Raw genomic sequence first — 26,379 nt, 5'->3', positions numbered from 1 at the left:
CAAACTGGAACTGTGAACTTATTTAAACCGAGGTGTTATAGTAAATCTGTAGAAAAACATATACAAACTCGGGACGGTATACGTTTGTAGACTATAGACTACATAAAATGTGGCTAAATCAATATACCTAAAAATATATAAACTGAGGCAAATGGTGTTCTCATCCACTTTGTCACAGCCTTTATTTGTAATTTTATGTATAAAAATGTAATAACATTTAGCTTATATAAAATGGCATTTCTATTGTGTTGGTTTATCCGAACGGGTTTGTTTAGTTTTAAATTGATCAAAATCAGGTTGTATGCATCACAAAAAAAATAGCTGCTGCTCATAGGTGTTGAGTTTTGGTGCCCCACTTAATGCCAGAAACGCCTCTGATCCTGCAACAGCTAAGACAAAATATGAACAATATGTTTTGGTTTTGTCTAAGATATAGTTTTCTTCTCAAGAAAACCAAAACTAACCATATGGCTTTTAGATTTTCTCTTTTAAGATCTCAGTGATGGTTTGTGAGCTACAAAATGCTAAAGATGGGGTCTGTGATTTAAATTGATATCTGCCAGTATCAGTGAATATTAAGTTAAACTGCCAAAGATGTGACTCATTATCACAGTAAATTGTGTAGGCTTTCAGAAGGGTTTGCTTCTCAGGACCCAATGACAAGATGTCAAAAGTGAAAGACATGGAAGAGAACACAAGATGGAGCCAATGCAGCTGTGCGTGACACAGTTTAAAGGATGAAGGAAACCCGAGACGTGCCTAAGGTGTATTTAAAAAACATTTAGTTTGACGAGCAGGAATGATGCATTGCTAATGAAACTGCAAATGGTATCAAATCTTTTTGATTTGATTTGAACGTATGAAACTATTGCTCCTACAACTAGAGTCAGAAAATGTGACACAGAAAATGCTGTTCAAAGAAAAGAGAAGGGAAATCTTTTCAATACATTTACTTTGACTTTTAATTACAACGGTATTACGAGGTTTTCGCTCAACAACATCCTTTTTGCAGCAATTCCTGCTTTTGTACGGTATATAGACAAGAGTTAGTACAGGCAGTATATGGATTTTTCTCCATCGCTTTATTACATAAGATTTTGAACTTGTCTGAGATGGTTTGAAGATGTACAGAGGAGGGTGAGGTACCTCAGCAGAAGGACGCCAAGGCTGGAACAGATAGGCGGGAGGCCTGGAGGAAGACCAAAGAGGAGATGTATGTTATAAAGCTTGGAACTCCACACTACTCCAGACATTTTGAATTGAGAAAGCTTCCTGGATGGGAAGCGAAACGTCTTCAGCTTCAGAATAGAAGTCCAGGTGTTTTATTTTTTAACCTTTTTTTTTAATGAGACGTACGGAGGACATGAAGGTAGTTGGTTTGACAGAAGATGCACTGCAGATGACTCGCTGTGGCAACTCCTGGAAGGGAAACGTTGAAAGAAGAAGAATGACATGTCCTAGCCGAAGACGACGCCAAATGAATGCCATCTAGCAGGTGATAGGCTAAGCAGTTTGTTCTTCAGATGCTGTGGTCCAAAAATGTCAAAATTTTGAATTGTCTATGATTATAGTCAGAAATGGAACATTTATCCAGGCTTGGATCCTTGAAATACTTAAATTCCTTACATGTTGGCCAGCATCGATCATTTCTATAGTGTTTACAGATAGCTGAGAATGCTGCAGCTTGTTATTTAACTTGAACAAAGAAACATGAGCACTTAACTATAGTATTAAAAATCTGGTCACTAACTTCCTGACTTCTTATTGCTTGCTGTTGCAGTTTTAAAAAGCTCCAGTGTCACATATGGCTCTTTGGATCCTCCACTGTGGCTCTAAATACCTTTTGCCAAAACTGCTGAAGAATCAAGAAATGTTTCAATGTAAAGGTAATTAAAAAGTACAGTTAGCTTTCAGCAGTTTTAATGCAATGCATAATACTTGATGCATAAGATTTCCACGAAAAAGGAAACTATTAGTGTAAGAAATATCCTTTTTTTGTTGTTTGTCAATAGGTTGCAATCTATGTGCTTTTTTAGTTCCTATGCTCCACTTATCAGGAACAAACTTCCAGAAAACTGTAAAAGTGCTGAAAGCCTGAGTTCCTTTAAATCAAGATTAAAAACACATTTGTTTAGGATTGCCTTCAACTGTTCTAGTTAAACTGTTTTACCGAAACATCATTAGTTCAACTTTGTAGTCCAACTGTTTTTAATGTTTGCTTTTAGTTTCTATTTTCCCCTGTTTTATTTTGTTCCTACATTTTTATTCTAACTTGCTTTTACTCAGTTTTATTTTCCTATATTTTACAGTAATCATGTAAAGCACATTGAATTGTCTTTCTACTGAAATGTACCATATAAATAAATGTGCCTTGCCTTTATCTTTGATGTTCCAAGATCATAGTTCAGATGTAGGAAGTGAATTGAGCATTCATCCTGGCCACCCGGAGACTCTGAGATACCTTGCCTCTGCATGTTTGCACCACTCTCCCTAGGTGAGAACAGACATGCAACGAGCCAAGCTGTGCTCCGTAACCGATTCTGGCACAAACCGAGCTATTTTTGGATGGGGTTCAACTACCTGGAGAGGCAGATGGTTGTATTTTGAGGCAACGCCTCAAACCACACTGCCTCCGTACGTGAAAACATGGAAAAAAAATCAAAGGAAATTAGCCAAAATATCAGAAAGGAAATTGTGGGCGCCTGCAGATCTGATTCATCCCTGGATACCGTTTCCAGATGCCTGCAGCTACCGCATTCATCTGTTGAAACCATTATATGCTAATTAAACGTAACCATGGGAAGGCGTCGCCGTCACACAGTTCATGAAGGAGGCAAACAGAAGTGTGTGGATCAACACCAGAAGAAAAGCGTGAGACAGTAAAAGAGTCTTATTTGTGCGCGGCATTACGCCGAAAGCAACAGAAAAGGTTTACAAATACACTTGAGACGTCCTGCTTTTTTTTTTTTTTTCAGTCTAAAATGTGTTGGGCTATGACTGCCATGGATACATGTGGATGAAATTGGAGATGCCTGAAAGCCGTAGAACAACATTCCAACAGTGAATGAAGCACAGGCCATTAGTTCACAAAATACATTTGATTCCATAAAAGAAACTGTTTTATGTGGAACTACTGAAGGAACATTAGCTGATCCTTTTCCCAAAATGGGTGAGAATGTCACATTTCTGAGTTTAAAAAATGTTAGAAAACACACACACACTCCCCATTATTCTGACATTTGATGATGATGATTTTATTTATTTGTACGGGGACATATTATACCAATTTCCACCTGTAGTCCCTTGAATAGAAGGGACTACTTTCTTCTCTTTACATATAATTTAATGAATACAAATAGTTTTGTGAAGTTAAAACAGGAGATCAGTCTGATTTTAACATCACAGATACAAAAGTTTCTGGCACGAGCTGCACGTAGCAGGTCAAATATCTGGTGAAATATCTTTTCTCCAGATTACAGCTGTTGAATATTTATGAAATGAATACTTATCAAACATGTACCTTTTTGTTTTTATGATAAAACAAGGTCAGTCTGTTTCAAGAATTATTTTGTTAAGAACTGCCAAGTGCATTCTTATAATACTAGACAAGATTTAGCTTTTCATTTACCATTAAGTATTAAAACTCAAGTGCAATTTTTTTTTCGGCATCGTGGTGCAAAACTAAGGAATGAATATGGAAAATATTTGGAATTTTCAGAAATAAATGGTCGAAAGTTTTTGAAAAAAATACTGTGATCCAAAAAGGACAGTGATGTATGATTCTACAAATATTGACTCCCTGAAATCTGATTTTTACATTTTAGCTTTCAGATTTCAGGGAGTCAATATTTGTAGACTCATACATCACTGTCCTTTTTGGATCAATAAAATAAAATAAGAGTCTACATGTCTTTTCTGTTTTCTCTCCCGAGTGAAATGTCTTTCATAATGTGAGCTGCCTGATGCTTTGTTGTTTTAGGGGTATGGACTTTGGTATAAGGGTTTCTGTCACACTCCATCACATTTCTTATTTTATTGATGTATTCTGAGTTTCTATTTTGATTTGTGAAAATAAATAAATAATAATAATAATAAAAGTGAAGACTCCAGCGACGCTTGAAGTACTAGGCAACAACTTTATTTGTTAGACGACGCGTCACGGCTTATGGCCAATGACCCTGATGAAGGCCACAAGCCGACACCCATTGGTCAGCAAATCAAGTTGTGTCCTGGGACTTCAAGGGGTTGCTGGAGTTTAAACTCCACCTGATTTAGTATGACACATAGAGAGTATATTTGTATAGGTGTGTGTGTGTGTGTGTGTGTGTGTGTGTGTGTGTGTGTGTGTGTGTGTGTGTGTGTGTGTGTGTGTGTGTGTCCCTCAGTGCATATGATCCTTTAGTTTCAAAAGCTGGTGATTGTTATTAATTCAGTCTCATCAAATGAGTTGCTGGGTGTCGTGGTTTCCTGTATTAAATATATCAACAAAAAAAAATAATAATAATCTGACAAATCAGTACAAACCATAGACAAGAATCAGTAGTAAAAAGGTGATGGGGATGTGTACAGTCATTCAGGACAGAGTCCTTCAGCTTGAGTACCTCTCACTTTCACATCTCTGTAGGCTTCAGTTGGTGTCAAAAACCCTCATTTTGACACCTTCAGATACAAATCTGAAGTTTAAGCCTAACTGGATGTGGTGAACTCTTGGAGCATAGGACCCTGGGAACACTTGCTCTCCCCGTCCGCAAAGTTTAGCGAATGGAAAACATATGTGGGCCCTTTTCTTTTACAACCAGAAGAGGGGGAAGTTGGGCAAAGTTCAGGAGGCGTAAACGAATCCGAAATTTTTGTACTTATCACTGAAGGACCTCTCTTAACCTACAGCGCAGAGACAGCAGCCCGGATCACAATGATTGCATACATCCTATTTACCGTTTTGGCAATACTGCTAGTCTATCTTCGAAATCCATATTTTATGAGCGATCTAAATTACGCACTGACTGCGATTCGCATCGGCGTGCGACTGAGCAAAATCAAGAAGAGCTTCTCCAGCATCCTCGATTCCTTCCTGGAGAAAGTGGCGAAGCATCCGCAAAAGACGTTCCTGATCTTCGAGGAGAGCTCATACACCTACAGCCAGGCCGACAAGGAGAGCAACAAAATCGCCAGAGCTCTGCAGACGCATGGCCGGCTGAAGGAGGGCGACACGGCGGCGCTGTTCCTGGGCAACGAGCCGCACTTCGTGTGGGTCTGGCTGGCTCTGGCCAAGCTGGGCTGCGTGGCGGCGCTCCTCAACTACAACATCAGGTCCAAGTCTCTGCTGCACTGCTTCTCCTGCTGCGACGCCAAGGTCCTCATCGTCGGTGCCGGTGAGCTGGGCGCGTTTGGAGCATTTTTTTTGTTGCATGAATTGGCTGTCTTTTGTCTCCCCGTTACTTTTATTAGTCACGTGAGTCGCGCAGATATGAGGGACACCCCCCCCCCCCAAATACATTTTTATTTTTTTATTTTATTGTTTTACAAATCAGTTTTAGAGCGTCTAACTCAGCTAGGGCTGATGCTATGACCGATCGTAGGCTTTTTGTTTTGAGACAAACCAGTGCGGGTTGCTGAGGAGAGACGAACTGTAGTGGTGACAGCGGTCAAGCCGGCCGGCGTTCGCTCTGTTGTAAAGATCAGCGTCGCGCATACATGGTGCATTACGGTAATAAAGCAGCAGGAGTGGACATACAGGCGAAAAAGATAGAAATTAAGACAAAAGGAGACGTATAACTCCCAGAAACTCTATATTAATGAAAAAAAACTATTACTTTTCAGACACATACTCCTTTTTTTCTGGGGGGTGGGGCGTCAGTTGACAACAAATTATCTTCATATTATGTTAAAGGGTCAAAGGGTAGAATAAATATTTCATAAATTTACGGTAGAGTTTTGGAGAAAGGCCAAGTCAAAGTTCCTTATAATACTCAGCATTAGGATCCTGGAGAAATAAATGAATGAAAATGAGACAAATGTCTAAATATATATTTTCCAAGGATTATGCTTCTACTGTTGACTTAATATTTATCTTTTTCCCTGCAAAACTATCCCTGCTGCTTTATTACCATAAGGCAAAAAGATTTCCTTAGATGGAAAACTTTTTGGCCAATCTGTATAATCTGATCTAATCTGTATAATCTGATTGAATTTGACTTTGGAAAAAGCCTTGAGATAACATGTATCATGACTTGGTGCTATATAAATAAAACTCAATTGAATTAATGCACCATGTATGTGTAAATCTAATCTTTACAACAGAGCAAACGTCAGCTGGCTGGACCGTGTATTTTTCCAAGTGTTGGCTCACTTGACTGCAGTCTCTGGTGGTAATTAGCTACTTGTGACGCGTCCAATTGTCCTGTGACGTCAGCTCCTGGATCTGGGAATGACAATTAAGCATTAACCCTTGTTCCGGTTCCATGCTGAAAAGACAGGAGTCCAGATTATATCCTAGAGAAGATATTCAGTAACCAGACTTACTGCTGAATTTTGACCATTCAGACACTGTAACACGTTTACAACATTTATATGGTACAATGTGTGATTCATTTATTGAGACATGACGTCCATATAAACAGGAACACTTTATATTAATTCCAAGGCGGCTATATCGGATTTTCCAACCTTTTTTAATTATTATTTGTTCTCAACAAATGTACAGTAGTACAAAAGTACATTCAAGTATATGTAATATGAGGTCTGTTACAACAATTAAATAAAGATAAATAAAAGTAAGTAAACAATATAGTGAGGGGCCCTGCCAGTGAGATAAAGTTAACATTTTCAAGAAGTGTTTTTGTTTTTTCAAGTTTGCCATGCCATGGCATTAAACAACACATTGTTTTCTATAATTTTTTTAAGATGCGTTTTACTTACTTTGGTGGTTCTTGTCAGAAAAAGTTTGACGATCACTGCTTTAGAAAACACCACAAAAGCAGGGGGGTGCCCCAGAAGGTTTTGGAAGGTGTGGCTAGATGGGGACTACTAAAAATATTGGGATAGCACACAAAACTATAAACCAGCTCAGAATTTAAGGGCTTTTATAATGGGTGGCTGAAACTGGAATGAAGGTGCTTTTGATTTGTTTCAGAAATCCGAGCTTTAGGCTGGTTCTAGTAGCAAGCTGGAAAACTAGTGTTGTCAGACACTTAGCTTTGATGTTACTAACTACTTTTAGCAATACAAGCCAATAACAATGTATTCCTCTCCATTGAATGTGTTAAAACAAAAAAAATGCTAACAAAGAGATATTATACAGCACTATGTGTGGCACTGGTTAAATTAAATACCAACTGTAATAAATCATTTATATGGACAAAAATGTCCTGTCTGTGGTTCAATTTCCTTTTTGCTGCCCACTCTGTCTCACACACTGTAAATCAAAAAAACTTTAGATTATACTGTGTTGGCATTATTTAGATTTTTTTCAAAACTTTTCTGAGAATTTTATCCTATAATTTTCCAGACCACTAATAGTAAAAAAAATGTTTCTTTCTCTCAGACCTACGAGATGCCGTAAAGGAGATTTTGCCTGCTTTGAGGGAGCAGGGCACCCATGTCTTTATCCTCAGCGATCACAGTGACGTAGAAGGAATGGAAAGCCTCTCTGATAAGTTTGAGAAGGCTTCGGACGAGCCCCTGCCGCCGCAGCTGAGGGCCAATGTCGACCTCAAAAGTCCTGCGCTGTACATCTACACGTCAGGGACCACGGGTAATCAGCCGGCTTTATCCAACCTTGACCCGTTCGATCTATTGTGTATCCTGTGGCCTTGAACGACGTGTAAAAGGCGACGTTATCTTTCAGGACTTCCCAAGGCAGCAATAGTTAACCAGGAGAGGGTATGGATGGCGACTACTCTCCTGTCTTTTGCTGGTGTGCACTCCAGCGATGTTCTCTACTTATACCTACCTCTCTACCACACAGCTGGGTTTCTGATGGGACTCTGTGGAGCCATAGACAAAGGTAATCCATGAGAGACGTGAACCATACACGTCGACAGGGGCGGACTGGACTTCTCCAGAACGGTCTTCTAGTCCAGGTTCTGCCGGCCTGCCAGGTGCATTGACCAAAAAAGTTAAAATGGCCGATTCTTACCGGCCAACAGCGGAGGATGGGGCCCCTTTAAAAGCAGGCAAAGACTGCGTGCATGTGTCTGTGTCGTCTGCAGCGTGAGTGAGCCTGGCATTGTGGAAAAGAGGTGGAAACAAAGGCTGACGTCAGTGGCTAAATGGGACAGCGGGCTGATTGTCCGTTAAAGCAACAAATGCCATGAATCTTCCAGCTGATAGCTAGTCTCTTTCTCTCGTTGTTAGAAACTGATTTAATCTCACAGGTAGAACCTTCATAAAGAAAGCATCCCCACTTCTATTGTCCATGATCTGGAGGCTGAGTCAATCGGAGTTAAAACTAGTGTGAAATGTGATAAAGAGTAGATGAGTGAGCCATTAGTAGCCAGAGCAATGGTAGGGAGGGGGGGGGGGGGGGGGGGGGGGGGAATTGAGAACAAGCTAAAAGATAATAAATTCTCTTAAAAATCGCCTAAATATATCATAATCTCCAGCAGCAAATTTTGCCTGGGTATTCCTATAAGTTATCGACACGCAGCAAAAGCAACAGGGTCAGGTTGGCCTTGGTTAGCATCTACAGGCTGCTCTTGTTGAGGGACAGAGAGGGAAATTGATTTCACCAGAACCACAGTTCTAGGTAAGTCGTCTGAGAGCTTTCATCTGAATTTGGATGATGATGTTGAAAAATGTTTACTTTTTTAGTCAGTGGGCTGTTGGTTCAGTCGGTGAAGGTTCGGGCAAGAGCGGACATGCACGGGATTTGGGCATAAGTTGTTTTTTTTGGGGTTTTTTTTCTTGCGGACATCAAAATGTGCATTTGGAAAAAAAAAAATCGATATAAAGACAATCCTGTTGGCTGCTGTTGTACTGGCTGGTCAGTGGTGGGCCTGTCCAGGGGAAAGTCCAGGGGTGTTTTTCAGTCCCAGTCCGTCCCTGTGTGTCAGTGATGATATGAAGTTTACGGCAGGTTAAACCAATAGAGGCGCGTGGCCTCAGAACCTAGCTTCTAATCTTTGTATTTCAAAAATTCGACGCTCAGTTTACAAATGTGCAAACAGGTAACCTCAATATCTCATTTTCCGCTGAGATTTGTGCATCTTCCTTTTCCAGGCCTCACTGTGGTTTTGAGACGGAAATTCTCGGTTTCCAACTTCTGGAATGACTGCAGGAAGCACAATGTGACCGTCATTCAGTACATAGGAGAGATCATGCGTTACCTTTGCAACACACCAAAGGTAAAGCTTACGTTTGATATCACATCTATTTGCATTACAAATCCTTTAAACTGTTATTAATTCTGTTGGATTTAGACTACATTATGCTCAAGCAGTTCAGTCCATATTAATTGTTGTGGACAGCTGTCCACCAGGACAACTGAAAGAAAAAATTTGGAATACAAACTCTTTTTAAAAAAAAAAAACATTTCCAATCATAGAAAACATAAACTGGCTTATCAAACCTTCTTGAAAACGTTTAACCATGGCCTTAATATTTAATAAGTGTTTTTTCATCTACTTTTTGAATAAAGTAACTATATGCACAAGACGCAGTGAAGAATCATGCTTCTTCAGCGCTCACTGTGTTTTTTTTTTAAAGGATTTAGACAAAAAAGGCAGACCTATCGAGTGTGCTGAAATATATAGCATAAAAAAAGTAGTACCGGTTTATTTATACTGTACTGATTGATAACAAAAAGTACTTTCAAGATACTTAATTTCGAGTTATACAGAAAAATCCGTACAATCAAGTCATACATCGGTCAAATTTGATACTGGTTAATAATAATAGATGAAATGCAGTCAAATCCAGTTTACAAACAACAGCTGAGTTACACTGTCCAGCTAATCACTTTCCAGTCATTTCCTCTCCCTGAGGAAGCATGGGGCGACAGTGGGGAACGACTCTCTTTCAACAGGAAGAAACTTCCTGCAGAGGCAGACAGTTATGTGAAGATAAAAAACAGTATGTGAGACAGTATCCGTCTTCTTTCATATTTCTTCTTTTTGTGCTTTTTTTGACTCAAAAACAAGAACACAACCAAAAGAACCAAACAGCTCACTCGCCTTAGTTAGGGTCAATATGTGTAATTTAACAGTATGAAGGAGTCCCAAGACATTTTCTCATAAATGCCAAAAACCACGTTGATTGATCCCCAGAAGAAAGTAGTGAACTGACAAGACAAAAAGAACATTTTGAAAGGTGTGGAAGCTGTTACATTGGGCGTCAGGAATAACCCAGCAGTTCAGAGAAATAGAGCCACGCAGTCAAACATAGAGGTGGTGGTTTGATGGTCTAGGGCTGATTTTCTGCTCCACTCCGTGAACAGTTTACTTTAGTTGCTGAAACCATGAATTTTGCCCTCTGAAAGAAAATTGTGATTGAAAACCTGCAGCCATCATTTTATCCTGCAACGGCATGGATATCTAATGCAGACGAGGAGTCACATCTAGATGGCTAAATAAATAAAAAGAAAACAAAGGTTGTGAAGTAAAAGTCTAGATTGAAGCCCCATCGCCATGCGTGACCACAAATGTGGCTGAATTAAGACGATTGTGCAACGTGGGCCAAAATTGTTATTGGCGAGGGAGTCACAAGCGGTTTAATCCTTAGGTATTAGGTTTATTATCGGCTTTTTCTCCTAGGGCTAGGTTGTTTTTGTCTGATTTTTAGATTTGTTTGATGATCTGAAACATATAAATGAGATGGACAACTAAAAGCTTTAGAAACATTCAAGGAAGCAAATGTTTTTTTTTTTTTTTTCAAAGAATCAATGCATATGCTCATTTAATATACACTTGTACATCCCCAGTGAGGTGGTTTGCACATACACCGTGTTGGAGGGGTGATCATAGGTCCGGTTTTGGTTTCTCATCTGTTGATTATAGTTGTGAGTTTTGAACCAACGATTGCATGATGCTGATGGGTTAAGTTGTCGTAAGATGAGCTAGAAGAGAAAATCTCTGTTTTTCTTCGGGCGACACATTATGCTGCGTTCTTTTACGGTTGTTTGCTCGCGTACTACCACATTTCCTATTTGCGCCTGCCAAGCCAAACAGCAATAAATTTGACAAGCCTCTAAACTGACAAATTTAACTGTTGTCTTACATCAGCCTGACACCCGGCTCTTAAATCCTTTTTTTTTATTCCTGTCTCACCTCTCCGTTCCTCCTTCCAGAAAGAGAACGACAAGGATCATAAAGTGAGACTGGCTTTGGGGAATGGGATCAGGCCAGACACCTGGGCTGATTTCCTGGAGCGATTTGGAAACATTCGCGTCTGTGAATGCTACGGAGCAACCGAGTCAAACATTGGCTTCGTCAACTACGTCGGAAAAATTGGAGCCATTGGCAGAGAGCATTTTCTCTACAAAGTGAGCGAGAATCGTGATTAATTGAGATTGGTTTGTCTCAATTTGATCATTACTGGCTGCATCATAATTTAAATTCAGAATGCTCTCAAATCCCCATGTTGTATTTTACTTATCTTAATCCCCTACTCCTTTTCAGATGTCATGTCCATATGCCTTTATAAGGTATGACACAGAGAAAGAGGAGCCAGTGAGAGACTCCAGAGGATTTTGCATCGAAGTCCCTAAAGGTGAGTCCTCCCCGTCTAAATCGAATGTTCTCGCTTGTCCCTTTCAAAGCTCATCACTCGTGCTTCTCTAACTCCAAGGAGAGACCGGTCTGCTGGTGGGAAAGATTGGAAATAGAAACCCCTTCTCTGGCTATGCTAAGAACAAACAACAGACAGAGAAGAAGAAGCTGAAAGACGTCTTTGTGCAGGGAGACCTCTACTTTAACACCGGCGACCTTTTGAGGGTGGACAAGGAGGGGTTTGTCTACTTTCAGGACCGCATTGGAGACACCTTCAGGTCAGTGGATGGGACAAGCTAAAGAATCTGAGAAGCTTGACACTTAGTCAAGACATGGAGCCTCTGAAAACAGAATTAAATAGACCAAAATAGTTGCCCTGTTTTGTTTAATGACATTTAAAGCTCGCGTAGCCCTGCTTGTACATTATAAATATAAATTCCCAGCTATTCTAATGCACTGAAATTACTCAAAACATATTCGGGTCATCAAAGTTGAAAACAAACTTGTTAGATGTTACTTAATAACTTGATATGTTTTCATCAAAATACATCAGGATTTCATTATCAAAGCCTCTTAAACCCCCATTTTGGCCTGTACTGCTTTTGGTCTTACACGTGTGAACACGTACGGTAAACGACTTCAGCGTAACAAAAGGTTTTAGTGTTAAGCCTGAAAGGTCACAGCTGGATGTACAGCAAAAAATTCCTGTCCTTTATCTCCACTTTGAAAATGAAACAGTGTTAATAAATGACAGGTATTTTCTGAAAGTGATATTCTGGATTCTTTCGAGAGGGCTACGCTAATGCTAATATCAGGTCAGAGAGTTGCTAATACCACAGCAGCAAATAAACAACAACAACAAGTCATACTTCAAAAATGTGCATGCGAGCAATGTTTAATTTACCTTTGCATTGACGTCACCTTTGTTTTAGACAGCTCTTATTGCCTGCGGTCATTTGGGGTCCTTACACATTCCTCTTATTGTAAAATGTATAGCTTCCTCTTAATGTGTATCAAAGTTTTTTGTGCAGATCATAACAGCATAGTCTTGCATTACATGCTCTGTTTTTACACGATGAGCCGTCCTGGTCAGAATATAATAAACAAATGTAGCAGTAAATTATGATGAGAAGTTTTAATTAGCCAGTCAAAATGTAGTCAGTTGGTGTACTTTTATTTTTATTTATTTTTTTGTGTGGCTTGACCAAGGTATTTCAGCTGATGATGTTTTTTTAGCAGACAGAACTGACAAAGGAGCAGACGTTTAGGGACACTGGAAATGACATTATAGGTTTATAAGGCAATGGAAGGCAAATTTATTTGTATAGCACATTTCAGTACAGAGACTGAAATGTGCTATACAAAGTGTTTTATATGATTAAAATATAGGAAAATAAAACTGAATAGAAGCAAGTTGGAATAAAACGTAAAAACAGAATAGAACATGGGAGAATAGAAACTAAAAGCAAAAATAAAAACAGTTTGACTAAAAACTTGAACTAATGATGTTTCAGTAAAACAGTTTAACTAGAACAGTCGAAGGCAATCCTAAACAAATGTGTTTTTAATCTAAATTTAAAGGAACTCAGGCTTCCATCACTTTTAAATTTTTCTGGGAGTTTGTTACAGATAAGCGGAGCATAGGAACTAAATGCTGCTTCTCCATGTTTGGTTCTGGTTCTAGGTATGCAGAGCAGGCTGGAGCCAGAAGACCTTAGTGGTCTGGAGGGTTTATACGCTGATAACAAGTCTGTGATGTATTTAGGAGCTAAGCCATTTAGGGATTTATAGAGTAACAGAAGTATTTTAAAGTCTATTCTCTGAGATACAGGGAGTCAGTGTAAGGACTTTAGAACTGGGGTTATGTGCTCTACTTTCTTAGTCTTAGTGAGGACGCGGGCAGCAGCGTTCTGGATCAGCTGCAGCTGTCTGACTGACTTTTTAGGCAGACCTGTGAAAACACCGTTGCAGTAATCAATTCGACTAAAAATAAACGCATGGATTAGTTTTTCCAGATCTTGCTGAGACATCAGTTCTTTAATCTTAGAAATGTTCCTCCGGTGATAGAAAGCTGACCTTGTAACTGTCTTTAGATGCTTTTGAAGGTTCAGGTCTGAGTCCATCACTACACCCAGGTTTCAGGCCTGATCAGTGGTTTTTAGCTGAAGCGACTGAAGCTGTGTGCTAACTTTTGATCTCTCCTCTATTGGTCCAAATATTATTACTTCTGTTTTGTTTTTATTCAACTGAAGAAAATGTTGGCACATCCACGTATTGATTTCTTCTAGGCATTTACTCAGTGCCTGAATTGGTTCATAGTCACCTGGTGACATGGTGATGTAAAGCTGTGTGTCGTCTGCATAGTTATGGTAGCTGATGTTGTTATTTTTTATTATCTGAGCTAGGGGGAGCATGTAGATATTGAATAGGAGGGGACCCAGGATGGACCCTTGGGGAACCCCACATGTGATTTTTGTAATCTTTGATGTAAAGTTACCTACTGATACAAAAAAGTCCTTGTCCTTTAAGTAGGATTTAAACCAGTTGAGAGAAAGGCCGACCCAGTTCTCCAGGCGTTCTAACAGAATGGAGTGATCGACAGTATCAAATGCTGCACTAAGGTCCAATAGTACCAGCACGGTGGTTCTTCCACAGTCTGTATTTATATGGATGTGATTAAACACCTTAATAAGGGCGGTCTCTGTACTGTGGTGAGCATGGAAGCCTGACTGGAAAACGTCAAATCGGCTGGTCGTAGTTAAGAAGGTGTTTAATTGTTGAAATACACAGCTTTTTTTTATCTTGCTGATAAAGGGGAGATTTGAGACAGGCCTGTAGTTCTGGAGTAGTAGTTTGTCTAAATTGTTCTTTTTCAGCAGTGGTTTGATGATTGCTGCTTTTAGGGACTGGGGGAAAACACCTGACAGAAAGGACGTGTTTATTATCTGAGTCAAATCAGACGCTATGACAGGCAAAACTTTCTTAAAGAAAACTGTGGGTAGAACATCAAGGCAGCAGGAGGAGGAACTTAGCTGCTGAATGATCTCCTCTAAGCTTTTGTGTTTTATTTGGCTGAATCAGGACATTTTGTCAAGTTAAGTTCCAGTTGGATACAGCTTTGGTTCTGGAGTTGATATGGATGTACAAACTGATCCTCTAATCTTTAGGATTTTCTCAGTAAAGAGATCACAACAAAATTGATCACAGATTATTTCCCCACTTTTTAAGTTGGTTGAAACACAAATAGATGCAAAAGTTACATAAGTTCATGACATGTAAAGGCCAGCAGAACCCCAATTAAAAAAAAAAAATCCTAACCATCCCTTTAAGTGTTCGACTCTCTGTCTTATTAAGTAGTCTTCAGGTATAGTGATAGTTTTGGCATTATGCATTTTTTTATGTAGTCTACCAATTTCTGCTACTTTAGAAATAAACTGTAGCTAAATTCTCCATGTGCTCTTGCTGTACTGTCATGTTCTGCAGGTGGAAAGGAGAAAACGTGGCAACCACAGAGGTGGCCGATCATTTACTGACAGTGGATTTTGTTGAAGAGGCTAATGTTTATGGCGTGAAGGTGCCAGGTAATCATGGAGTCATTAGTACTCAGAGCTTTGTAAATAGAAATGTAGATTTTTATATGAAGAATATATATTTTCCAAACAAAATAGTTCATGAAACATGATCTGTTTATTAGAACTTCCAAATGCCCATTAGTTATTTATCTTTGATGTTACACAGCAAATGAAGAAATGAGAAAGTAAAAAAAAAAAAAATTGGACTTGACTTCTGAGAATATCTCAAAAATGTACCATACTTCTTGTTTTGGAGAAATAATTTTGTAAAAATGTAAAAGTAAGTCATCTTTTTATGTTGATTAGGGCACGAAGGAAGAATTGGAATGGCGGTACTGAAGCTGAGAAAAAACATGGAGTTTGATGGTAAAACCATACATCAGCATGTCAAAAACTACCTGCCCAGCTACGCGAGGCCACGTTTCATACGCATACAGGTAACGTAATGTAAAGTGAAAGCTAAACATTTGAAAAAAATCAACCGAAAAATGTCATGATGGCAAGTAAAACGGCGTAAAAATGTGTTTCTGACACAGGATGTTATGGCGTTGACTGGAACATATAAGCAGCTAAAGGTGAAGCTGGCTGAGGAGGGTTTCAACCCCGCTATCATCACGGACCCTTTGTTCTTCCTGGATGACAGTAAAGGCTACGTACCTATGACTCAGGAGATATTCACCGCCATCACAGAGGGAACACTTAAGCTCTGAATGAGATAGAAAAGCTTGCTGAATGACAGTTGTATGTGCTTTAGGAAATGCTGGAGGCAAAATAATGCAGAATTACTTGTACTTTGGGCTTTTTTATGAAGCCCATTTGATACTAAGGAAATTATTTCATAGATAATAGTTTATTATATATAATTCTTGCATAAATAAAAGCTTGTTTTTAATAAACTGGGTTCTTATTTAATTTTCATTTTAGTTTTATTCATTTCCCCAATTCACAACAGATGCCACCTCAAGGCAATTTGCAAAACAAACAGAAAGTTCCAGCAGAACTGGGCTCAGTATGAGGGTCCATCTGCAGCGACTGACTGGGTGTTGAGAAGACAGGAGGGAGACACAGAATCACGGAGCCAGGAGCTTATTTTTATGGGGGAGAAAAAAAAAACATAAAACACAGAAACAGCTCACTAATGATTCTTTTCAGGGAAGACATACAGCTGAACACAAAATGACAGAGCAAGGAGTACTTTCTGTGTTAAAGAAAAAAAAAGTTGGTACACACAGTCAATGGCAGCAATTGCCCCATCAATGATTCAGTAAAAAAAAAAAAAAAAAAAAAAAAAACGACACACAACCAGATACAGTACTGCAAAGTCAGGTATACCTTCCATAGTAACAAAAAAAGAGAGTAAATATAGTTATTGTTCAGTGGCTTAGTCCAGAAAAGAACAACCGAGCTGAACACACAAGGACTAAGCCAGAAGTACTTTCCAGTCATATAGAAAAGCAGTTGTACAAGGTTTATATCAGCAATAGCTCCACTTATCGCTCCAGTCAAATAAAAACCAACATAAATAGTAGCATTGAGCAAGGTGTGCTTCCTATCATGATAAAAACCGAGTATACAGTATATGATTAATGGCAGCAGAGGTTCCATTCATGACTCAGTCCAGGGGGGGAAAAAAAAAACTGGCTTAACTAAGAAGCAATGAACCCAAAGAACTTTCTATGGTGCAAAGAAATAAAGAGAGTACACATGATAAGTTGCAGCAACAGCTTCATCCTAGCTTCAGTTAAACACAAGGCAAAGCACAGGACCACAGAGTCAGGAGTACTTTCTGTAATAACGAAAAAACAAAAAGCATATAAGTTTATGATCCATGGCAGCAATCGCTCCATACGTGACTCAGTGCAGAAGAAAAACTCAGAGATGGTGAAAGAGTACTTTTTTATTGTACATAGAAACTAAGTGAACACAAAATGTGCAAACATGACATTTTGTTGAGATTGTCGAAGGTTAAAGCTCTTAGCAGACTTTGAATTGCTGTTCATTGATTGCTTGAGAGCTGTTGGAGTTCAGCGCCACTTGCGCCTTCCAGCTGGGAGGTAGAGGGTGCTGTGTTTGCAGCGGGAGAAGAGGGCATGCAGTTCATTCTCCTGCAGGCGGAGGAGAAGGGTTTTTGACCGCCGTGTGTGACCTTCAGAGGGCAGCTCAGCTGGTGCCGACTGCACTGGGCCCACTGGTTGCAGAAACTGGGCATGCTGTAGAACTTTGTAAGCTTTTTCAGGGCCTGTTTCCCCGGATGATTTGAAGGTATCGTTGTAATGGCTGACAGAGAGCCAGATTCTGGCACTGGGACGCCATCTGATCCCTCCTGAAGACCAGGCGTTGTTTCACAGTCAAAGCTAAAGAGCGCCCAATAAGGCAGGGGCTCGCTGCTGCAGCTCAGAGAGCGCATGGGTCTTCTGGGTCGATTCCAAGCTTTGTCAATCCACAAGTCTACGTGAGCCTTTTCTAACTGGGTGACCACGTCTTCTTTTTCATCCGCCAACGCATCCAGTGGCTGATCTGGATTTTCCTCTTTCCCCGTGGCCTTTTCCGTGCCAGATCTCAGCAGGTTGGCGTTATTTAAGCCGTGCTTCTCAGCAAGAAGAGCGCTCGCGGTTTTAGAAATAACGGCCCAGTCCTTAAGAATGTCCTCCGCTGTGGTGAACTGTGAGGTCACTGTGAATCGAATGATGCGTTTTGTCTGGATTTCTGCGGGGATGAGGTACATGGTGCCGGAACGGGTCAGTCTCCTCAGCAGCTCCTGGGTCAAAGTGTTTCCTGCCTAGAATGATGCAATAAAACATTCGTATGTGTAATAGAAGTAGCAGATGAGCTTAATCTATTTTAAGCAGTAAGGCTCGACCTTTCGACCAAGGTGTGACTGGGACAATTTTTACTTCTCAGCAATAATTAACCAAGGGACATATTGTGTCAAACAAAAGATAACACATATTAACACATATTTATAGTTTTATGTCATGCTACTTACTTTCAGGCAGAAAACCACCAAGCCGAGATGTCTCTCAGCAGGAACCTCGAAATTTGGGTCACTCCTTATGTGAGACTCCAGGAGTTTCGCCATCTCGATCCCCTAAAGCAGAGAACAATACACTCTCGCAACGTCACTGGCTTGCTAGTTTAACACTGAGGGATTCAGTGTAATATAGGATAATTGTTTTAAAATGATTCACAATAAAAGGTCACTTGCATGTCTGATGTGAGCCTGGAGATTTTTCAGCCCAAAGGAACGCATGACAAACCAAAGCTTCAGGGATCGGAAACGGCGGCTGAGAGGAATCTGCCAGTGCTGGGCGTCAGGGAAAGAGAAGTATTACCGGATGAAGAAGTTGTTGGACTTTTGATTTTGTGAGAAAAAAAATAAAAAGTTGGTGATTCTGGTACCATAAAGTCTGTGGCTGCCTGTGAGTTCTCATGTCTGAGGTAAACGGGATCGACACTGAAGGTCTGCTGGAGCTTATATTTATCCTTTACCCTGAAAACGTCAATCACTCTATTTAAGTGTCCAAATCAGCCAATTTTCACACAAACATCCACATTATGTTTTTTATTACAGCGTTATGCTCATTCGACTCTGCAAGGTGAGCTACATCTATGTCTCACCAGAAAGCAGTGCAGTCGAAGTGAACCATCATCCACTTAGAGGGATTAAAAACAAAAGAGTGTGCGAACTCGATGCCTTCCAGGGACCAGCGTAGCTCAGGACAGAAGTAGGCTGAGCCGGCATACGCAGCATCGACATGAAGCCAGAGTCCCTCTTCCTCGCCTGTAAAAAAAGAAAAATAAATGTGGTTCCTATTTGTATTTCTGCAAATGATGTAATGACACAATCTTTTCACATATTCTGTTCCATCAGTGACATGTTAGGTAGGAAAGTTTGGAGCCTCACAGACTGGACCCAGTTCGGAGAGCTTGTCGAACGCACACACTCCTGTGGTCCCCAGAGTGGAACACAGCTGAACAGGAGAGAACCCAAATCACAGGGGAGATGAGGCAGGAAATGTCTGTGATGTTAATTTACATAATTTCTAACTTTCTAAATTTCTCTTGTATTCATCAGGAAAAGGGATGAATACAAAATTCAAAAACAACTCAAACAATAAAAAAAAAGTCAATATATTTTTGATATTATGTGAAGAACGAGCCAATTTCTCCTTTGAAGGATGGTTGTTTGCGGGCTAAAACTGACTTTTCTGTCCAAAAAGGTTCGTCATTGGCACATTTCTAACAAGAACGGTTGTGGGATGTATTTACAACAGAGGGTACCATAGCATGATAGCAAGGCAAATTAATTCAAACTCCATAAATGATCTGTAAAATACAACCACTGGGTTATATTTCACAATAGTTTTGTCTATATCAAACGCTGTAAATCTTTGATTTCTTGCAGAATGCATTAAAATTGTTGTCCATCCAGGACAGAGGTCTCCTCGTGATTATAGCTGGAGGACCTAAAGAGGAGGATTTCTAAAAGTCAACGGGCTCCACCTTTGGTTTTGTCCACATTTTACTCTGGGAAATGATTGTCGCGCATATCCCCAAAGCAGTCTACCAGTGGCCCCATGATGAACCTTTTCACCCTGTAGTGAATGATTTATTACTGCATCATCTGCAAACTTAAAGAGGTGCTTTTTTTCATGTGTGCCCCCGCAGTCATTTGTGGGGGAAAAAAACTAAAATAGAAGCCTGTTGCATGTTAAATAAATTTGCTTTTCACAGTGACAAATGATTCCAACGCCTCTCTAGATATTGACGTAATTTCATATTCCAATAGATATTTCTTATACAGCCTCAAAGGTATACTTTTTTTCCTTGGGTACACTTTTAGGTATAGGATCCAAGGCTGAAGTTGCTTTTATAAAACTCACACAAGGTTATTCCTAAATATACCATGCAAATTAAATGTGTAGTTGCTAAAGAAATCATATTCATTTACCGGCTAATGGTTTCATGTTTTATAGAAACCACAGATATTTGAAGACCAACTGCTTAAAACGGTGCCAAAAGTAACATTGCAGGATTTTGCTCCAGTGCACTTGACTGCGTGTAATGCACAGTAATCATGAAGCTTTTCCTGTTTGCATTTTTCTTACCAAGAGCAAAACAACCTCTAAACAATGTGCCGTGCTACTGAAAGAATTTAAAACACTCCAAACAGGTTAAACGCATAAAACACCAGATGATCTGTCTCATCAGCAGTCATTAAAAAAAAGCTTCAACACCAAAAAACGTTTCGACCACAGCTACCATGAAGGGAACCAGGCCCCGCCTCCTGTCCTCTTGAATGGCTTGCTTCAGAGCTTCTCCTCTCAGGGAGAGCTTCTCGTCAGCGGGCAGAAACCTGATCTTCACCAGCGCGATCAGACCCGCCTTCTCGACCGACGAATGGGCCTGGAAGAGCAGCTACAAATCAAATCCTGGTTTGTGTCAACAGACAGAAGGGGGGGGGGGGGGGGGGGGGGGGGGGGACAGCTGCCGACGGAGAGGAGGCCAACGCTGACCTGATCCGAAGCGTAGGCCACCAGCGTTGAGTTGAGGACCGAGTCGTCCACCTCCTGGTCCAGCTCGGCCTTCAGCTGCAGGATTTTGTCCTTCCTGGCAGCCAGGAGAGCGACTAGCGTCCCCTCGCTCACTGTGCTCTAAGTGTTAGACGGAAGGGGAAAAGTAATGAGCCCCCCTGGCTAAAAGTGAGGGTTTCAGATATAAAAAAAAAAACCCGCTGTTGCAGACCTGCAGCAGGCCTCCGCCTCTGCTGTCGGGATGATGATGCAGGAAGAAAAAGGGAAGCCCCAGCGCTTTACACAGCCAGTCCATCACGTTCATCTCCAGCTCTGTGCAGGCCGGGCTGGAGGCCTGTGTTTGAGGAAAAAGCTCAGGGTGACGTTTTAATGGAAGTGACGCTCCGGGTGTGTGTTTGAGTTGCACACTTACCCAAGTAAATCCCACGCAGTTGATGGCATCTGCCAACATGTCGCCCAACATGGAGGGCCACGAAGTCAGACTGGGGTAGTAGGCGTGCATGTGAGGGCTCTGCCAGTGAACCACCTGGACAGAAACGGAAGAAAATGGTTGAACAGCTGAACACAAAACATATAGGGATGTTTTTTTTTTTTTTTACATTTGTTGGTATGATGTGTGGTAGCAGGAATTCACCCCAGGCATGATGACTTTCTCAACGTCGCTGAAGATGTTCTCCCAGTCCTCCGGTTCAGTCGGCGCAGCTTCGGGAAGCAGCTTCCTCATGTAGCCCGGCTTCACGTCCGGGATCACTCTCCTCTCCCTGATGGAGCTCAGGTACTTTGTGATGTAGTCCACCAGCTCTTTGCCTGCACATCAACAAACAACCGCAGTCACGCCGCTCTCCCATTTCAACTCAAATGTGCGTGTTTATTTACAGCGAAGCGCAGCCGAAGCCAAGCCGCTTGCGCGCAGCGAGAGATCGCCTGTAATTACCTCTGCGATTGTATTCCTCAGCCTGCATTTTCGTAGAGACGAGAGCTCTCTTTAAGCGAGCGGTGCCACAACCGGCTGCAGGGATGGATTCAGTGTCGACGGGCCGCAGGACTATATAGACCTCGTTGGGAGGAACACGCCCAGAATTAGTGACGCCACCATCAAACAGATGCCCTTCGTGTGTGCTTTCTGTCATCCAGGCGTCTCACATTTGTACCTATATAAGTGCGTTTCCGCTGTGAGTGATGAAGCGTGTGTTCGGATTACTTTCAAAATGTAATCTCAGACAAATATTTACAGAATTAAATTAAAATTGCTGGCAAAACCAAGTTAAAAGAATGCACAGAATGGACGGTGCTGTGAAAAGTGTTTCTCCCTTTAAAGGTTTCCTCCATTTTTTTCCTTTTTTGTTACCTAAAAACAAATTTTAACTTCAAAGATTGCCACCTTAAAGCGAAAGAAAACTTTTTTGAGATGAGCGTTTCTTTGGGCACCAGTGGCCTTTATGTGACAGTCGGCTGACAGGGAATGGGGTTTAGAGAGACAGGGAAGACATAAGACAAAGGTCCACGGGCCGGGATTTGAACCTCGGAACGGCTCTACCCATTCCTAGGTTCAAAAAGAAATAAAAACATTATTTATTTCATTAAAAGGTAAAAACCTTTCCTAATAAAGGTTTTGGACTAATGTGACAGTCTTGACCTAGTCTGGTGTTTTTTTTTACATTTCAGACAGACTTTTAATGCTTTACTGTATGCAGTACTGTAGTTTATGGCAAACATGCACCTAAAGACAGTTGTCATTATTCTATATTAGCAAAACAGCCTGAAACTTGAAGCAAAGAATCCACTCACAAACATGTATATTGCCAAAAAAAAAATGAAAACAGCTAACATCCACACAATTTCTTATCTGGCCTAAACCCATTTTCCGAAGATTATTGTTTGAGCAAGCCCTTATGTGTAAGGACTGACGATTGTTCAATCCACACAAAAGGGAAATGCAGGCGACATTATGTAAAAAAAAAAAAAAAAAAAAAAAAAAGGAACAAAGAATAAACACACAGTTAATGGTCCAAACATGACCAGACCAAAACCATCACATGTCACAACTTATTGCTGGCCTTTAAGCTGCATGACAAAAGCGGCAGTATCACCTGGACTGTTCACACACTGGCTTATCTACAGGGCTTTGTGCCTGACATGTGATACCTCTTACATGATCTCATTAGTGTTTAATCTGGGGCCTCGTTCGACGCCAAGCAAACAGTCCTTTGGGGGGAAAATCACTCAGGAGGATGTTTGCACTGGCAACTAAAACCTGCGTCCTCATTCGTCATCACCGAAACTACGGATCTATCAAAACATCTGATGTTGTCTTCGGAAAGCTTTCTCTTAACAAATCTCTTTTCCTTTTTCTTATTTTTATTTTTGCTATATTTTCCCTTTACTCACCTAACTGAAAGGAAAATGTGTTTTTTCTTAAGGCTCAATCTTTGATTTGCCTTGCATTATAAATGTCTTCTGGGGGAGCGGGGAACCAATAAAGATAAAAAACAGATTTTGGAGCATAGGTCACCTTTTGAAAAAGAAAAGAAAAGAAAGAAAGAAAGATGTCCACGTTTGTGGGCCCTCAGTCTGAGTTTCTGGTGAACAAAAGGTAAATGTTAGGTTAAACGGTCTATTTAACACATTGAACATGAATAAAGTTTGTCTCTGAATCCGAATCAAAGAAGGTCTCTGATTCGGAGCGATAACTTTGACAGGGACTTTTTTGATTGCACAGAAGTCAGGTCACGCTGCCTGCTCATAAATATTCAAACAAGTGTTGAGCGTGAAGTCGAGCACACTGCGACTATTGTACCTTTACCCTTTTGTAGCTTCGTGTCTGAGAGTCCGAGCATGATGAAAGCAGACTGGATCATAATTGCGCAACAGAGGATGAACCGCTGACATCAAAGACAAAGTGCTCTGCGTTGGGCCTTACTTTGGTGGTTTTATTCAAATAAATTGATAAAATCAGTGCGATATCGGCCCCTATGAAAAAAGAAGTGTCCATACAAGCTTGATGATTCAGGAAAAAGTAAAAAAAAAAAAAAAAAATGATAATAATAAATTCACAGAGGGACCCTGGTTTCCTTTTACGTGTCAGTTTTAGTGGTAATTAGGACAAAATACAAATAAAAACGTGAATAGTTAATTACTTCAATGCAACGTTTCTGTATTAGGTGAAATTATCTGAAAAGGTGTGTTCAACACCACCAAATACTGGCAATGGTGGCTCCAAACCAAATTTACCAGGGTGGCGCTAGTTTTTAATGGGGGCGCAGAACAAACAGGACAATCTTTTATCGTTTACTATTTTAAGCGAACCAAAGGGCCACGGAACAGCAGGTCGCCGACCCCTGATCGAGCAGATTAAAAACTGTTTCAATACGGCTCAAGCTAAATGTGAAGCACCTTCATTTCTAAATAATTGTTAAAGTAAAACTGTAAAGGTAAAAATAAAATCTACAAATTGGTCCATCAGTTGCGGTTTCTGTCAAACTGTCAAGCATATCATCATAACAAATTGGTTCTGTGTTATGTCTTTTAATACTAATACTAATATTATTTTTCTGAAATAATACACATTTTTATATCAGACAAATATTACCTTTGTAAATACATAGATGGATTCAAATAAATACATAAAAAATAAGCCACAGGGGAAATTCATATTTCAGGTAGCACCTAAACATTACAAAAACAGACACACAAGATATACACTGAAAACACAGTATCATATCAGTAATACTTGTAATATTTATAAATGGTCAGCAGGAGGTGTTGTACAGTCTTATTGCAGCAGGAAGGAAAGATCTGCTGAACCTCTCAGAGAGATGCACCTGTTTCTGCGGCTGCCTCTCTGAGCTTCGTTCAGGGCGTGTCTTTCTTTAGTTGATGGCGGTCCGCAGCGTCAGACGCCTCATCCTCTTCTCCACAGAGTCCGCCACACCACCCGTCACAGGCGCACACTTTCTGATCAGCTTATCCAGACCCAAAGAACGCAGCGCTGGCCACAGCCGTCGTGGAAATGTGCAGAAACTGATGGCAGACACTGAAAGATTTCAGATTTCTGAGAAAGAAGAGCCCACCCCGTTGTTGGTCACCGCCAATGTCCCAGAGGCATTACATGTGTTGTTTTAAATTAGAGTTTTGTTTACAAAGTGAAAAAAAGCTATGCAAACCAACCTGGAAATGCAACACAAAGTTATCATCAGCTGGTTGAACCACTCTGGGTATCAATACCAATACCATATACCAGCATTTATCGAGAATTGGTAATGAGCCTAAAAAGGCTTGAGATGTTCTTCTAGAGACCCTGGAAGAGTTGTTGTTATTTTGATACCCTGACCAATTCTGTGCTGGGAAACTTTACTGTTGTTCGAGATTTTCTCCATTTGTTGGTGATAGCCTTTTTGGAAGATAGATGTCGATGTTTTCGTTTTGTTTTTATCTGTTCTTGACTTTCTTTAGACACAAGCATGATGAATGTCTTTTTTTAGATCTTTTAGCTTACCTCATTTTGTCAGACAGGTTCATCTTCAGGTTTTGGGAGTGGTGGCCTAGTGCTTAGAGCAATGTGCTTTCATCCTGGAGGGTTCTGGGTTTAACTCCCACACACTGCCACTCTGGCTTCTTGAGCAAGACGGTCAGCCTCAGAATGTGGCCCACAGTGGCAGCCCACTGCTCCCTGGGGGATGGGTGACATGCGGAGGACATGATTCACTGGAATGTACATGGCTATGACAAATAAAGATGAGTATCATTTAAGTGACGTGTTCATCATTCAGGCCCGGAAGTTCTTATCTCTGTGCTTGGGTCCAAGTCCACCAGAAGAGTTCATGACTCGGTTCACTCCATTTGGTGTTCTTGAAATAAATCAGAATATTACGAAGCCCGGCAAATGTCAGTGGAAAAAACAAACAAAAAACAAACAATACAAAAAAGCAGGCCAAGCTCTGTAGAAAATGCAATAAAATATCAGCAAAAAACATATTTTTGTCACTATGTTGGTAGCACACCATTTCTAAATGTGTGATAAAATTTGTTGTTGCTTTTGTTGAGTTTAACAGGTAAACATGGCAATACTTCTTTGTAATATTGGACCCATTTTTAGACTGAACTCTTCTTTTTAAGAGAATGCAGATGATAAACCACTTTCCCTTTCAGTATATAATCAGAATTTATTCACTTCCTGAAGGATTTGTTTTAAACAAAAGTCACATAAAAATATTGATATGTTTCATATGTTTCTTTTTCCGGTTTTCTTATTTATGGATGACAGTGGTGTTTTTCCCTTTAATGTATTAGTGGACAAGCCAAGCTGATATGAATGAAAACAGGTAACCATAGCGACTGACTGTAGTGATTCTCTTAATTAAAGGTGTGATAATTATTACCTCAAAAGACTCACTCTTTATTGTAATCAGTTGTGATTTAGGAGATAAAACATAAGTAATAACTTTAAAAGGAAATCATATTTCCCTGTTTCTTATCTTTTTTAACAACAAAACATCTGTTTAAAAAATGATGACATTTCAGAAAATAAAACTCTTTCCTTGTTTCACTAAAAATAGAAGAAATACATTT

The 26,379-nt window shown here is 40.3% G+C and overlaps 2 protein-coding genes across 2 annotated transcripts; one reads left to right on the top strand and one right to left on the bottom strand.

The window, feature by feature from the left end:
* The first annotated feature begins 4,562 nt into the window (after positions 1 to 4,562).
* Positions 4,563 to 16,173, top strand: LOC105916612 (very long-chain acyl-CoA synthetase). The gene is made up of 10 exons (XM_012851179.3): positions 4,563 to 5,372; positions 7,544 to 7,753; positions 7,847 to 8,005; positions 9,220 to 9,344; positions 11,285 to 11,479; positions 11,616 to 11,706; positions 11,785 to 11,983; positions 15,189 to 15,286; positions 15,584 to 15,714; positions 15,814 to 16,173. The coding sequence occupies exons 1-10, from the start codon at positions 4,913 to 4,915 to the stop codon at positions 15,985 to 15,987; spliced, it is 1,842 nt and encodes a 613-aa protein (XP_012706633.2). The 5' UTR covers positions 4,563 to 4,912; the 3' UTR covers positions 15,988 to 16,173.
* A 222-nt stretch (positions 16,174 to 16,395) lies between these two features.
* On the bottom strand, positions 16,396 to 21,822 carry hdc (histidine decarboxylase). Its single transcript, XM_012851178.3, has 12 exons — positions 21,746 to 21,822; positions 21,446 to 21,618; positions 21,224 to 21,337; positions 21,023 to 21,145; positions 20,794 to 20,931; positions 20,540 to 20,683; positions 19,182 to 19,248; positions 18,896 to 19,058; positions 18,677 to 18,767; positions 18,483 to 18,581; positions 18,264 to 18,365; positions 16,396 to 18,056 (listed from the first exon to the last, which is right to left on the bottom strand). Exons 1-12 carry the CDS (start codon positions 21,771 to 21,773, stop codon positions 17,274 to 17,276), a joined length of 2,025 nt encoding a protein of 674 aa, XP_012706632.2. The 5' UTR covers positions 21,774 to 21,822; the 3' UTR covers positions 16,396 to 17,273.
* Between the last annotated feature and the right edge of the window lie 4,557 nt (positions 21,823 to 26,379).

This window comes from Fundulus heteroclitus, chromosome 4 (genome assembly GCF_011125445.2).
Source record: "Fundulus heteroclitus isolate FHET01 chromosome 4, MU-UCD_Fhet_4.1, whole genome shotgun sequence".
Classification (NCBI taxonomy): domain Eukaryota; kingdom Metazoa; phylum Chordata; class Actinopteri; order Cyprinodontiformes; family Fundulidae; genus Fundulus; species Fundulus heteroclitus.
Note: the sequence above shows the minus strand (reverse complement) of the source record. Positions and strands in the feature narration are given on the sequence as shown.